The 17167-nt window shown below is 38.1% G+C and overlaps 1 protein-coding gene across 1 annotated transcript in view; it reads right to left on the reverse strand.

The window, feature by feature from the left end:
- Positions 1–233: 233 nt before the first annotated feature.
- Positions 234–17167, reverse strand: part of LOC126481465 (DNA polymerase eta) — a 194741-nt gene continuing 177807 nt past the window's right edge. The window contains exon 9 of the mRNA XM_050105241.1: positions 234–2541. Within this exon, the coding sequence (XP_049961198.1) occupies positions 1377–2541 (1165 nt within the window). The 3' untranslated portion in view covers positions 234–1376. The remainder of the gene's footprint in view (positions 2542–17167) is intronic.

The following is a 17167-nucleotide window of genomic DNA, read 5'->3' on the forward strand; positions in this document are numbered from 1 at the left end:
GTAATTACAGTAAATGGACCCACAATTCAAATATTCTTCCAGAACAAAAAATCAGAAATTTAAATGTAGAATAAAAGCACTTTGTACTGAATTCGTTTTAAGTACTGCTAATCACTAGAAGGTGACCGACCATTTGTCAACACACTGGCACAAAATGTGCCACAGACATCTACATCTTAGTGGAAAAAAGAAAATTATTGTGTATCTTATGAATATAAATATGGAAGACTGAGTAAAACACACAAAATGTGCAATTTGCTTTAATTAATATTAGGAATATAAAAGATAAATATTTATCTATCACAGACAGACAAGCACAGTACTCGATCACACACTTGTTTCTCAAAGGCAGAGTTTTCTAAACATACAGTAATAAAAATAACAGTTATTGACTTAACATGTGAAACAATTCTTGTTTCAGTTTAATCTCAGATTTTATCTGGCAAAATTATCAACGTGTATACACCCATATATTTACACAAATACACTCTTCACATGTTACAAAATTATTAAAATTTTATAAAACATTGAAAGTAAAACAGCAAAGCATTTAAATAAATAATGAAGTAAGACTAGGCATGGCCATAAAAGAAAATTATGACAAGTAACATAAATAATTACGTAAGTGTAGCGGCTAGCTATCTTTCAGATTAAGCACTGCAGTAGGAATATAATACAGTAGCAGCACTACAGTCTCTCCATATATTTACTTCTTTAAAATAATCGCTTCCCTGTAATACTCAGGGAGAGACACACATTATGAATATGTGAGAGCCAATATTCTTTTATGTGTACTTCTCCTGGATTCAGCAAGATTTTTGTCATTAATGGTGAGAACACCCATTTTCTCTTATATTATAACTCCGAAGTGTACTTTAATAAATACCCTCAAAATTAACACAAATAAAACAAAACATGATATATCCATAAATCTCTCATACATTAATTGTTGTTTCTATTTTATTGCAACTGTGGAGAGCCAATGGAGCACTAAGACTCTTGCAAGGATCATTTACACATTACAATTCACAAAAATTTGACTAAAAAGTATCATCAGTTTTACATCAGTAAATGGAACATACATTATGTAAATAAAATATGTGACCCAATATAATAAAAATACACAATAATATTGCATTATGTCACCTGCATAAGATGCGCGCGTGCGCGCGCCCACACACACACACACACACACACACACACACACACACACACACACACACACACACACAATTAATAAAATGTTCAGAATTTGTAAAAAAGAAGTCACACATAATGTGTTAGAATTTTGTGATATAAAACTAAAAGCAAGCAGGATGTAACATAAAAAAATCTTAGGTATGAGGTATTTACATTGCGGTTAATTAATCTCTTGTTTACTTTAGGGGTGTGAAGAAGCTTGTTATACTCTTAACCTTTTTGGTGTCTGTTTTGTTATCCTGACTGTTTTTAACATTTCCACCCTTCTTTCTTTTGTTTAGATTTATTTTGGTTTTAGGTACTTGATTTGGCATACTTGTACTAGCTACACTGGTTGCACTGTTCAGTTCTTCATGGAGTTTCTCTGCTAAATGGAAGTCTAAATGTTCAGGATATTCACTTAAAAGCACTATGCTTTTGCAGTGGGGGCATACATCACTTGCTACATTACTGGACACTACATTATGATGTTTTACATTATTAGCCTGAGAAGAAAAGCCTGATACACCAACTTCAGTGGCTAGAAAATTGCTTCCAGTCTCCTGGTTTTGTCTCATACTTTCTGTATCTGAAGAACATTGTTTTTGAACTGGCATTGCATAATCCTCAGTAAATTGCTTGTCATGTACATCTGTGTTGGTTTTTCCAGGCATTTTTGAAGCTACAGCCTTATCTTTACAGTGATTTGAACTAGAAGTATCTGCAACACGTACCACATCACTATTAGAAGTTTTACAATTTGTTCCTATTGAGTGTCTTATTTTTCTTTGCATTGGTGATGGTAAAAGTGCTATTGTCTCTTCATCTGCTTCATCTAGACTTGGGAATATTTCATGAGGACTAATCCATTGTTCACTATTCTCAGCATGATTACTGTTTGATGACTCGCAACATTTATTAGAAGATTCAGTTTTACTTCTCTCTTCAGTGGTCACTAATGACTGTTTCCTATTTAGCTGATCATCACCTGGCAATAGTTCTGTCAGAGACTCAGTGCATCTTTCTGATTTGGTGTCCACAACATGCAAGCTTCCATGTGCCTTACTCAATTTGCTTTCATGTTTCCTTTTAAAATAAGCCATAAAAAACGACTCTCCATCTCGATGATGGCCATGCAGTCTTTCAGTGTCATCTGAGTAACTGACAGAGGTGAGTGGTTCTGTTCTACCTTTCATTATATTATTAATTTCAGTATTAGCTTTAGATGTATTCTGTCCCTCGGCTTCTGTGTGTTGCTTTTTCTCACTTGATTTAAAAAATGAATTTATTGTCTTATTTTGTGTCCTGTCCTCATTGCTGAATTTCCCAGCAGATATTCCAAGGAAAGTAACAGCAGGATCCCTGTATTAAAAAAAAAAAGAATTACAAATATAATTTTCAGGCACATGAAATGATGTTTTGCAAATAATGATTATCATAATAAGCAGTATTATCAACCAAACATAAGAGCAGACTGTCAAATATCACTATGCAGTCTTTGAATGTTGTCACAGATTTATTACAACTAATGAAAGGACATATGATGCATAAATGTGTGTTATTGGAGTGAATAAGTTTTAAATATATTGTGGTTATCTACAAAGTAAATATGTAATTGTAATAAAAATACAGGTTGCCACAAGGGAGACGGACGGTTTTTAATGAAATAATACTCATCCAACTTTAAAATTAATGCATGTTTATTTACACAAAATCAAAGCTCATTATTTGCCATTTTAGTTGAAAAAGTTATTTGTGAAAAATAATGTCGTCAAGGTGATGTCCATCATTTCGAATGCAGGACTCAAGTCTCTTCTCAAAATCCTCCATCACACGTACTAAAATCTCTGCAGAGATGGCAGCGATTTCTTGAATGATTGCATTCCTCAACTCGTCCAAATTTCGTGGTTTGTGGTTATAGACACAGTTCTTAAGGTACCCCTACAGAAAAAAGTCACATACTGACAAGTCAGGAGACATGGGAGCCCAAGGAACATTTCCAAAACGTGAGATAATCCAGCCAGGAAACATGCGTCTAAGAAATGTCATTGAAGTGTTTGTGGTGTGCGATGTTGCCTCATCCTGCTGGAACCAAACGCATTTTAAAGGGATTCGTCATCTTCTTAGTTCTGGTTTCAAGAATGTTTTAAGCATACGAATGTAACGAACCGAATTAACAGTAACTGTGGCCTCGTTCTCATATATAGATTATTAAAAAAAAGGTCCAATAATGCCAACAGAGCCAAGAGCACACCAGGCTGTTACTTTTCTGGTGGATAAGCTTCATCGCTCATCAATAAAATTTCATTTTCATTTGATCCCAAAATCACTTTCCTTAAGTTGTTGGACAATGAGCATTTTGCAGGGATGGAATTTTAATTCTTTATGCAAAATTTGTCTAACCAATTCACGACTGATTCGTAACTCACTAGCATGACATCTAGCTGACCGTCCTGGGCTTCTAACTGCCGCTTGCCTTACCCTTTCAACATTTTCTGGTGTTGTTACTCTGTGTCTTGGGCCAGGATGCTTCTTATCCAGTATGTTTCCAGTTGATCTAATGATTTCCACCCATCTGAGGATTGTGTTACGGCTCGGAACAGCTCCATGTCGACCGACATTAAACCGCACATGAAACAATCGGTGCGTAGCAATAATAGACTCACCACTTTTTACGAAACTGTCATAGACAAACACTCAATGTTGCAAGTCCCACTGCTCCATAGTGACTGAGTACATGAAATGGCGTCTTGTGTGGATCAGAACTATCCTCACCATGACCACCTCCCACCACCACGCCCTCAGTACTACGCAGTTCAAATCTGTTTGTCTCCTGTGTGTCACCCTGTACAATAAAAGTTTTTCCTGTTAAATGACACTTCTTGTAGGGGTCTGATTCAATGCACTCTCCATGCTAGTCTATCCTATACAAGCCTCTTTTATCTCTGCATAACTACTTCACCCTACATCTATTTGAACCTTTTTACTGTAGCCATGCCTTGTGTTCCTCTATAATATTGCTACCTCACACTTCCCTTTATTACCAAATTTACCATTCCTTTATGCCTCATGATGTGTCCTATCAAACAATCCCTTCTTTTAATAGAGCTGTGCCATAATTTTTTCTCCGCAGGTCTTCGCTTTGTATTCAATATATCCATCTAATTTAACATTCTTCTGTAGCACCACACTTCAAAACCATCTATTCTTGTTTTGACTGCACTGTTTATCATCTATGTTTCACTTCCATGCAAGGCCACACTCCAGATAAATGCCTCCATAAAATGCTTTGTAACACTTAAATTTACATGAATCATAAACATATTTCTCTTTTTCAGAAACGCTTTTGTTGCTATTGCAAATCTGTATTTTATATCATCTCTACTTCGGCCATGGTCAGTATTTTGGTGCCCAAACAGCAAACCTCATACCGTACTTCCAGCACATAATTTCCTAATTTAAGTCCCTCAGAATCACCTAATTTAATTTGACATCATTTCATTACCCTGTTGTATCTTTGTACTTTTCTTCAAGATACTATCCACTTTGTGCAACTCTTTTTCCAAGGTCTTTTCCATCTATGACAGAATGACAACTGGTTTGTATTTCTTCTTCTTGAACATTAACCCTCTACTTAAATTTCTCCTAGGGCTCCTGCACTGCTTGCTCAATGTGCAGATTGAGTATCACTGTAGATAGGCTACAAAACCAATCTCTTTCCATTTTCAACTACAGCTTACCTTTCACATTCTTCAGTTGTAACTGCAGTCTGGTTTCTGTACAAGTTATAGATAACCTTTTTTTCTTGTATTTTATCACTGGTGCCTTCAAAGAGTGTATTCCAGTCAACATTGTCAAAAGCTTTTTCCAAATTTACTTCAAGTCTGTTGTATGTTGCATACAAAAGCCGGCCGTTGTGGCTGAGCGGTTTTATGAGCTTCAGTCTGGAACTGCGCTGCTGCTACGGTCGCAGGTTCGAATCCTGCCTTGGGCATGGATGTGTGTTATGTCCTTAGGTTAGTTAGGTTTAAGTAGTTCTAAGTCTACGGGACTGATGACCTCAGATGTTAAGTCCCATCGTGCTTAGAGTCATTTGAACCATTTGCTTACAAAAAGCAACAGTATTTTCATTGTTGGTTATCACAAGTATCTAAATTACTTTGAGAGAATATCCCTACTCCAGGTGTTTTGTTCTGAAAAAGATATTTCAGTGCTCTGTCAAAAATGAGTAACAGTATCATCTCTTCGGTCTCATTTTCATCAACTTACTCTTTCATTTCTATAATATTGTCCTCAAGTTTGTTTCTTTTCTACAGCTCTTCTATACATTACTATCACCTTTCAGCATTCCCTTTATTGCTCACTAAGTTCTTGATATTCATACAGCTGCTTCTTTTCTGTACGCGCCATCCATCTTTTTCATAGCCATTCATGCTCCTACAGTTTTGCATTTCTCCTCTTTTTTTATCATCTGACAATTTTGTCAATTTCATTTTTCAGAGGTTTGTATTCTCTTTTGCCTGTCACCTTTGATCCTTTTATATATTTTCTCCTTTAATCAATGAAATTTATTATTTTGCATGTTATCCAAGGATTTCTACCGGACTCATTTACTGCCTATTTGGCATTCTGCTATTTTCATTATTTTGTCTCTCACATGTTCCCATTCATCTTCTACTGTATTCACTTCCCTCATTTCAGCCAGTTATTGGCCAAAACTCTCTCTGAAACTTTCATCCACCTCTGGTTCCTTCAATTTCTCCAGGTTCCCCTCCCTATCTCATTAATTTCCAACCTTTCTGCAATTTCTTCTGTTTTAATCTGCAGTTCATAATCTATAAATTATGGTTACAGTCAAAGACTGCTCCTCGAAAGGTGCTGCAGTTTCAAATCTGGCTGTAATAATATATAATTACCATAATAAATTCATCCAAATGTTAGCAATGATAAATTGTGCTCTGTGCAAAGTTCTACCAGGTATCTTCATCTTTCATTTCTTTTGAATGGTCTACATTCTCCCACTTCTTTTCTTTCTCGTACTGTTGAATTCAGTCCACCATACCAATTAAATTGTCTCCATTAACTATCCAAAACATTTCTTTCATCTTATTATACATTCTTGATATATTACTTACATGAAGTGCTGCAACTCACTGTACAGCACTGTCTACAAAATACAAATAGCCATGTTTGCAAATAGCATTAATGTGTAACAGTCAGTACAACTAGTCAGTGGCCAAGATACTATTATCATTTACAGATGAAACACACAATGGAGGTTAAAAGTTAAGCAGATAAATAGATAGATAAAAACATGTAAGTGAAATATATGGGGGGAAAAAAGCAGCATAATTATTCAAATGTGAAATCTCTCTCCCCATTAAGCTAAGTGGTGGAGCCACATTCCAGGATAGATGTTCATCTGAGAACCAAAGCACACGAGACGAATAAACGTGTCAACAACAATTTACGACCGAATTAATGATTGGTGGAAAAAAAAGTAGAATGATTAATGGAAAAAAAAGTAGCATGAACTCATCCATATAAGTACAACTCCATTCTGAAGGAGAATAAAAATGTGAAAATTACTAACAAAACAGAAAACCTAATTAAAAGGGAGGAAGAGGTATTAAAGTTTAACGTCTCATCAACGATGAAGGCCTTAGAGATGGAATACAGCCTCAGACTGTCAAAGGAGGGTGAAAAAAATTGCCCGTGTCCAAACTGAGCGTACTTACATCTGGACGGTTGGATGTGTATTGAACTGCTGGCTTCCCAAACGCGAATCCAGTGTCTTAATTAATTAATCACCTCACACAGTACAACAGTTAGCATTGTAACAGGTTGGGAGCAGTATTTAAAAATCCAAATAAGTTATTAAACAAGGAGTGCTTGGGTAAAGATGTGTTACACTAGAAAATTTACAATCCAAAGTTTTAGCAACGTGTTTGGTGATAGGAGTGAAGTTATATATGATACGGGAAATTAACAAGTAGCAATGAGGATGATAAACAATGTTAACAACAAAAGTGGTAAGAATTACATTTTATTTAATTATGAATAGTCACATGTAAAGAAAGAGTTAAGGGTTTAATGTCCTGTTGATGACAAGGTAATTGGGGACAGATCACGTGCTCAGACAAGGTATGGAAAACTGCCCTGTACTTTTGAAAGATACCACCCCAGCATTTGTCATAAGCGATTAAGGGAAACCATAGAAAACATACAGGGTGGTGCACAAAATGTATTACCATTTTGTTTTTGAATATAAACTTTTTTGTCAATACAATGTGTAAGGAACATATACTACAATGAAGAGCTGTCCATGGAGATTTGTTCTAACTCAGCACAATCTCAATATGTCCACTATTTCATTTCCTAACTTCCTTCAAACGAACACTGAAGTTAGTGATTACCCTATGGCACATGTCTTCCATAATTTCACTGCAAGCTTGAAGAATAAGTCTTCTGAGCTCCATTAAATCACATGGATGTTTTGGGTAAATTTTTTCCTTTAGATACCCCCAAAGAAAAAAGCCATATGGACTGAGGTATGGACTATTGGGGGGGGGGGGGGGGGGGGCAATTCTGTCCGTCATTAAAGCGACCCGGAAACCTGAGTGAAATGATCCGCATGTGGAAATGCTTGTGTAAAAACTCCAACACAGTGTTTGCAGTATGTGGCCTTGCTCCATCTTGCATGAACCACTGTGTATTGAATGGCAAGGCAGTAGCAAGAAGCTGTGGAATGAAGCTATTGCGAAGCATGCTCAAATAATGCTCGCTATTCACAGTTTCTTCAAAGAAAAAGGGTCCAATAAGTCCGTGACTAGAAATTGCTGCCCACCCTATAATTCTTGGAGCATAATGTTGTTGTTCATGAAGCACTTGTGGGTTTTCAGTGGCCCAAAAGCATACATTTTGTTTGTTAACCACACTGTCTAAATGAAAATGCGCCTAGTCTGAAAACCAAACTCATCTGAAAACCAAACGTTGTTGAGAGTTTCTTCCTTATCCTCCGCCCACTGGGCAAACAGTAGTCTCTGCTGCTTGTGTTCTTCAGTGAGCTTCTGTGCACAGGTCATTTTGTACGGGCACATACGGAGGTCACTTTTAAGAATGTGTTGAACGGAACGTCTGGATATTCCCAGTTGCACTGCTGCCTTTCTACACGATTTCCTGGGACTTCTCTGCACAGCAACTCGTACCGCTTCAATATTCACCAGCGAACAAACAGGCGTAGGCCGAGGTCGCTTCACTTCCAATACTGTTCTTTCCTGTACAAATTTATCATACAACCTGTGGATGTTCTTCTTGCAAGGGACCCATCGCGTGTTAAACTGTTGTCAAAAACACCTCTGAGACACAACAAGGCTTTTCGTTTCATGAAAAAGTAACACTATTGCCGATCGTTGCTGTGTCGTCAGTCTTCCATTGTCAGGCATTGCAGCTTACTGGTCTCCTAGTGGCAGTATCAAGAATAACACATCATTTTGTAACTCATTTGTTTTTCCAAGCTCTGCTGGTACTGCTGTAGAGATCCCATCGGGATATCTAATGTGTGTAATAAATCGTGAAAGAAACAATTGGTAACACATTTCATGCGCCACCCTGTATATTGGGACGGCCAGATGAGAATTTGAACTGCTGATGGGAATTTGAATTTCTGTCCTCCTGACTGTGAGTTTAATGTCTTACCACAGTACTAGGCCACTTGGGTATGGTCAGATGTGACTCTAAATGCTACTTTCCCATTTACAAGCCTAGTGTCTTAATCACTGTGCCATACCACTCATATGCTGAAATATCAATGGTCTAAATGATTATTTTTATAACAGCAAAAGGAGTAAAGTTGATGGATTATAAATTCTTCAGTCACAGTGTAAAAATATCTAAGTAACCTTTTGCAGTAAACATTCCCTTGCAGAAAGTAAAATTCTTAAGAAGATGGAGGGCAAGTTCATGAATATGACTTTAATCCAAAGTAAATAACAAAATGGTTGGCGTATTATTATTTTGAGAGGTATGTGTATAGTTAGGGGTGAATATTTTGTAGTGGTTTTTATTTGATCTGAGGGATGTAAAAGGAACTTTTCTGGCTAAATTTCAATGACTTCTTCCAAAAAATAGGAAATAACATTTTTAAGCTGTAAAATGTATGTATAGGATACCCCCTTGCATTTTATGTACAATATATGTAAATCACAGACATCAAAAGACTTGCCAGGGACTTGTTTATTATCTAATGAAGGTCTATTATCTAATAAAAACCGCTGATGTAACTGGAACTGATGACTGTCTGGAAAGTAGGAACGTTTGACTCATTTTAATATGTCATAATCAATGTTTTTGCAAGCCTGCAGCTGTCATTCATTACTTAAATAATGAAATACTGAACTCGTTAAGTGTTTTTTCATGCTTAGCACGATGCATTTCGAGAATTTTTTCAAGTTCTCTAGTGACACAGCATCTCTGAGGTACTGATGACGTGGGAATTTTCCCGTACGACCATTTCACGAGTGTACCGCGAATATCAGGAATCCAGTACAACATGGGGTCTCCGACATTTCTGCGGTTGGAAAAGGATCCTGCAAGAACGGGACCAACTACAACTGAACAGAATCGTTCAATGTGACAGAAGTGCACCCCTCCCACAAATTGCTGCAGATTTCAGTGCGGGGCCATCAACAAGAGTCAGTGTGCGAATCATTCAACATAATATCATCGATACGGGATTTTGGAGCCGAAGGCCCACTCATGTACCCTAGATAACTGCATGACACAAAGCTTTACAGCTCACCTGTGTCTGTCAACACCGACACTGGACTGCTGATGTCTGGAAATATTTGCCTGGTTGGGTGAGTCTTTTTTCAAATTGTATCGAGCAGATGGACGTGTGCGGGTATGGAGACAACCTCATGACTCCATGGACCCCGCATGTTAGCAGGGAACTGTTCAAGCTGGTGGAGGCTCTGTAATTGTGTGGGGCGTGTGCAGCTGGAATGATATGGGACCCCTGATATGTCTAGATACAACTGGTGACAGATGACACATATTTAAGCATCCTGTCTGATCACCTGAATCCATTCATGTCCATTGTGCATTCCGACAGACTTGGGCAATTGCAGCAGGACAATGTGACACCCCACACATCCAGAATTGGTACAGAGTAGCTCCAGGAACACTCTTCTGATTTTAAACACTTCTGCTGGCCACCAAACTCCCCAGACATGAACATTACTGAGAATGTCTGGAATGCCTTACAACGTGCTGTTCAGAAGAGATCTCCAACCCCTCATACTCTTACGGATTTATGGACAGCCCTGCAGGATTCATGGTGTCAGTTACCTCCAGCACTACTTCAGACATCAGTCAAGTCCATGCCACGTCATTTTGTGGCACTTCTACGTGCTTGCAGGGGCCCTACATGATATTAGGAAGGTGTACTAGTTTCTTTGGCTCTTCTGTGTGATACTATCTGCTACTTAGAAGACCTTGTAGAATCATCATCAGTTTTTTTCACATCATTAAGTTGTTACAGACAGTTCTTCATCAGCTTTGGAATTAAGGGAATTTTCTACAGCAGTTGTTTTCTTTTTGCTCCCATCTATAGTTGAATTTTAGCTCCCATCTATAGTGGAATTTTATCCGTGGCTTTCAATGTTTCCATGAGGGATGGTCAATGTTCTTCTCTTCTTTATGGCCACTCTGTTCATCTGATATCTCTCCATTTTGTGGAGGAATTATACTTCTTTTCTGAGTGAGGAAGTACTATCCATCTACATTTGCGCACAGTACTGCATATAAAATTTATGGTACTTTGATTCCATAAAAACAGTAAGTTACTCAATAGAGACAGCAATTCTGTAATGGGACACTCCACAACCTCTGACTGAATTACACAAACATGTTGTTGGTGTAGACATCAGTCTGAGGAATAATTTGATGCAGATCTCCTCACTAGTCTTCCGTGTGAAGGTCTCTTCATCTCTGAATAACTGCTGCAACCTACATTCATTTGAACGTGTTTACTGTGTTCATGCCTAGGTCTTCCTCTACAATTTTTACACCACACACTTCTGTTCTCATCTGAACTTCTTGTCCACATTCCACTTCCAAACAAGGCTACATTATGAACAAGTACCTTCAGAAAATACTTTGTAACACTGGGATTTATATGAGATGTTAACAAGTTTCCCTTTTTCAGAAGAGCTTTTCTTGCTGTTCACAGCCCGCTTTTTATATCCTCTACTTCGGCCATCGTCAGTTATTTTGCTGCCCAAATAGCAAAATTCACTTACTACTTTTAGTGTCTCATTTTATAGCCAAATCCCTCAGCATCACCTGATGTCATTTGATTAAATTCCATTTACCTTGTTTTACCTTTGAAGATGTTATCCAAAATTTTCAGGACTGGTGCTGCCATCCGTTGAAAACCTTACCTTTGGACTAATGGTCACCATCACCCTTGAAGTAGTTCCCATCCGCATGTACACACCGCTCAAATGTTTTCTGGAAGTCCTGTTCTTTGAGGGTGTTTATCACCGCCAGCGATGCTTCTTGAATCCTCTCTAGAGTGTCGAACCGAATGGCCTTTCAACTTGGGTTTCAGTTTTGGGGATAGTGTGAAGTCGCAAGGCACCAATCTGTTGAGTACTGTGGGTGGAGTACAACCGCCACGTAGTTTTTTGCCAAAAAGGTCCTGGTGAGCAAGGATGTTTGACAGGGCATGATGTCATGATGCAGCAGCCAGTTCCCTTGATGCCAAAGTTCGGGCCGTCATCGCCACACTATTTTTACAGAGCCATTGCAAAACGTCACAGTAGTATGTGGAATTCACTGTTTGGTTTGGCGGGACAAATTCTTTGTGCACAATTCCCTTGATATCAAAGAAAACAATGCCCATGCTCTTCACTTTGCTCTTCACCTGTCTCGCTTTTTTGGGTGTTGGAGATCCCAGGCTCCTCCACTTGGATGATTGTTGCTTTGTCTCTGAGTCATTCTCTGTCCCTCAAACACTTGTTGAATCATTGCAAGGGTCCCGATAGCACTTTTCCTGAGATTTGAACAGAATTTGATACACACGCGCTGTTCTGTTTGCAGATCCATCGTAAAATCGCCACACACCAAACACAGAGTATTACGGAAATTACTGTGTACACACAACACGTCCTCCCAGCTGAATGCCACTCCGCACACGGACTCATCAGATATGCAGCTCTTGGGACCGAGTGGTGCAAAGATCTACTACCCCTACTTTCCAGATGACAGCAACAGTCCTGAAAATTTTGGATTCCACCTCACATCTTATAGCTACTTTTCAAGACACTATCTATTCTATTCAAATGTTCTTCCAAGTCCTGTGCCATCTCTGACAGAATTACAATACCATTTACAAATCTAATTTTTTATTGCTTCTCCCTTACCAAACTTCTCCTTGGTTTTCTTTACTGCTTGCTTAATGTACAGATTAAATAACATCGGTGATAGGCTATGACCTTGTCTCATTCCTTTCTCAACTGTGGCTTCTGTTTTGTGTGCTTTGACTCTTTTAACTGCTGTCTGATTTCTGTACAAGTTGTAAATAACTTCTTTCTCCATGCATTTTATCCCTGCTGCCTTCAGGATTTGAAAGAATATAGTCTAGTCAACATTTTGAAATGTTGCCTCAAAATGTACAAATTCTATAATCAGATTTGCCTTTCTTTAACCTACCCATAGGATCAGTATTGCCTTGTGTGTTCCTTTATTTCTCCAGAACCCAAACTGAACTTCCCCCAGATTTACTTCTCCCAGTTTTTCCATTCTTCTGTACAAAGTTTGTTGTCAGTATTTTTAAACCATGGCTATTAAACTGATGGTTTGTTTGTATTCACAGCTGTCAATACCTACCTTCTCTGGAATTGGAATTATTACATCCGTCTTGAAATTCGAGGTTATTTCACCTGATTTTGCACATCAGCTGGAATAGTGTAGTAATGGCTGGCTCTTCCAGAGATCTCCATAGGTCTGAAGGAATGGCATCTACTCCAAGGGTGGTGTTTTGAATTAGGTCTTTCAGTGCTCTGTCAAATTATTCTTGCAGTATCATATCTCCCATCTCATGTTCATTTGTTTCTTCTTCATTTTCTATAGCATCCCTTAGAGTTCATTTCTTTTGCATAGTCCTTCTACATATTCCTTCAACCTCCCCCTTCTTTGCTTGCCATCTGCACTATTGATATCCCTACACCAGCATCTATCTTTCCCCTAGTTCATATTTTCGGGAGAGGTAGTATGGACCAAAACAAGAAAAAATATACAGTAAATATGGGCTCTAAAACGCGTACCTTAAGAGCTATGCGCACTTGTGCAGTAGAAGAGTCATGTTTCACAGTATCAAAGATTTACAAAGAGCTCATAGCACTTAAGCTATGCATTTTAGACACTTTTTCCTTGTTTTTGTCCATACGACCGCCTCTGAAAGTTGCCTACCCTACACTCTTAGCAACAACAGTATCGGTATGTTTATCCTACTGTCAGAGGTATCAGAGTGATTTTTGCTTATAATTCTTGACTTCCTTCCAGACCAGGACACTTACCTCCAGTTGAGACAGTTATCCTACTTCATCATCCCTGAAAGTTTGTAACATCATCTCAGGATCACTCTCTATATTCGAATTATCTTGATAAAACTACTTTTTCCAGCAAATTTTTATAAGGCTATTTTTCCATCTTGTTTTCAGCAGTTCAGTAAAAAAACAGACTAGATCATGATGAGTATTTTATTAAAATGATCAGTTTCGGCCTATCCATCTTTAGACAGCATTGTCAGCTGAAGTCGACGATGCATAGAACAGTCAGTTGATCTCAGTCAGTGATGATGGACAAAGGTAAATGTCTCAACTGGATGTAAGGGACCCTGGGGAAGAAACAAGTCTAGAGTTATAAGCAGTAGTTTCAGCGACTGAGGTCGACTGACTGTTCTATGCATCATCAACTTCAGCTGATGTTGCTGTCTGAAGATGGCCAAAGACTAGGCCAAAACTGGTCATTTTAATAAAATAACCATCACAATCTAGACTGTTTTTTCACTGATTTCATATAGCTTACAAGATTGCTGTTTCCCAAAAACTTTACTAAAAAGTTCACTGAATAATGCTGGGTTGGCAGATGTTCCTAAATCTAACAATGTAAGCAAAAATGTATATATATATCTCCAAAAATGTTATTTGTTACATATTACCAATACAGGCTGCTGACTGTAGTGTCCTTGAGAAGTAATTCAGACCCTTGCTTTATCAAGTTGTACAGCATAACTCCACTTTTACGATCCCGGAATTAACGTTTTCCTGCCGCTTACGACGTTTTTGATCGGTCCCGTCAAATTTCCTATGCCCACAATGTTAATTTGCACCCGATTTTGCATCAATATATTTATAATTTTCCCACGATTTACTGTTTATGGACAAAAAATGATGCTGGCATGATGTTGGCTGTCCAGTAGTGTTTACAAATATTATATGGTTAAGTTTCTTGATACCAGGGCACTCTACTCTGCAGGTTTGATCCGGTAAATGTGTAGAAGTTGGAACAATTTGAACCATATCTCCCGCTGCTGCCAAGTGCCGAGCTCTACTTGGCATGATGGCTGATGGGAGTAACTACATTTATTCAAATGAAGCTATCGTGACAAGTGGCAACCATTTAAAAACTGTCTCTACTGCGCAAACGCAGTTTTGTGATTGTTGTGATCATCGTGACACCTTTGTCAAAGCGTATTTAGCATGTTTCGATGCGTGGCCACTTGGAGCATTGGTTAACACCGTCATTCACTTTGCGTTGCTCATATGTTTTTAGTTTAAACACAGCACTGGTTACGTATTTTATTCACGTCGAGCAAAACGTGTTTTGCGAATTTATTCTTGTTGTCAAGTGCAGTTTTTACGTATGTATTTTTTGTGATGTTACACAAACAAACAATGTGAGTGATAGTTTGTGTGTGTGTGTGTGTGTGTGTGTGTGTGTGTGTGTGTGTGTGTGTGGGCGCTGGCTATAGTACCATGTTCAAACTCACTTAAATCTAGATAACCTGCCACTGTACCAACAGTAACAACCAATCTAAGAACTGCGCTAGACACTTGTCTTATATAGGCACAATTTTCTGCCTTCACACACACACACACACACACACACACACACACACACACACACACACACACACACACACACACAGAGAGAGAGAGAGAGAGAGAGAGAGAGAGAGAGAGAGAAACCACTTCATGTCACTGCTAATGAAGTGAAAATATTTTTCATAGATTTCCTTGTATCTGGTTATTGTCAGTTTCATAGATTGAAGATGATTTTGGAAAAGAGTGGCAACTGTCAGAAGAAGGCTACTTACAATGCTATGGTCTGAAACATGTTCATATAAATTATTAGAAACATTCATGTTCCAGTTAATGATAGTGTGGATTTTAATATCTGGTCCCCATGGCAATCATTGAATAAATAATAGAAATAGTTTACTGCGGGAACATTTAGTTGTTGAGTGATGATACCATATGATGGAAGACATGCAACAAAATAACATATGTATAGTAAGCCAATTACATTTGGTTATGTGGGGTGGTGTTTCTGCTTTTGTCTTGGCTACTAAAAATGAGAAAGATGGAGTAATGTTTAAGAGGGGACTCAAATTCAGGAGGACTAGTGTTCTGTTCTGTATCTGTGGTTTCACTAAACTGACAAAGGTAAATACTGGGACAGTTTCTTTTAAAAAGTAAATGGCTGAAGCAATTTCATGGCTTTGCTGTAGCTATATTATTTGAAACACATGTAGAAAAATTAATTTTTTTTTCCATTGCAATCGTTCCATATCTGCTCCTCTTCTGATTCTGCAGATATCAAATTGAAAATAAAGTTCTTCATATGTCTGGCACAGTATTTCCCTATCAATCTCTTCAAAAGCGCAGTTGATGCAAGTTCTGGTAGGTTTGTTGGTTTACTAAAATTTATTAAAACCATCAAAATGTTTTTACAAGTGATATTTTGTGTGAGGTAATGTGAAAATTTTGTGCTAACACAACTTTCACACATTAGGGGATAAACATTTATTTAAACACTATGTGTGAAAATAAAAACAGTGGACATCCTGTTCAGCCTGAGTTGCTGCTCCATCTCTAATGACCTAGTCACTTAAAGGACACTGAATGGCAAAACACCTCCTCTACCAACAGCAATTTTTTTTTGGCTGTTAAGTACAATTTATTCCACATTAAAGAACAAGAACTCTTAATAAAATGCAGACTTGGCATTGGAGGATCTTTCTTCATGGATCATAATATCACTCTGGCACAAAAAGTCGCAAGGGGTTAGTTAGAATGGAAGAGTGTGGAGGCCATGACATGAGGTACTAATGGGGTACCCATATGAATTTTCTTATGTTTTACATTTATAGGATACATATCGTGTTAGGGGAAAGTAAAAATAGTTGCTAGACATTTATAAATGACCAAGCATGTTTGTAGTTAATTATATTTTAAAAAAAGATTTTGATGTTTAGATATTACAGAATTGTGTCACTTCTTTGTATATCACATGCTGTATCAGTTCAAATTTATGTTTTGCATGTTACAATTTCAAACAATGCAAAATCCAGAAAGGAATAATGACAGTATTACAAAAAAGATAGATTGCTACTGTCACCACATAGCGGAGATGTTCAGTCGCAAACAGACACAACAAAAAGTCCTAAACTTGTAAGTTTTTGGCCTGGAGGCCTTCTTCTGAAACAGACACACACACACATTCATGCAAATGCAGCTCATACGCACATTACCACTGTCTCCGGCTGCTGAGCCCAGGCTGTGAGCAACTGGGCATGATGGGAGCAGCAGACTGGGTGATATGGGTCAGGAGGAGACTGTCGTAGGGATGGGGAGGGTTAGCAGGGTAGGGGTGTGGGGAGGGTTAGCATGGTAGGGGTGGGGGACAGTAAACTGCTGCT

The sequence above is a fragment of the Schistocerca serialis genome, chromosome 5, assembly GCF_023864345.2.
Source record: "Schistocerca serialis cubense isolate TAMUIC-IGC-003099 chromosome 5, iqSchSeri2.2, whole genome shotgun sequence".
In the NCBI taxonomy this organism is placed as follows: Eukaryota; Metazoa; Arthropoda; class Insecta; order Orthoptera; family Acrididae; genus Schistocerca; species Schistocerca serialis.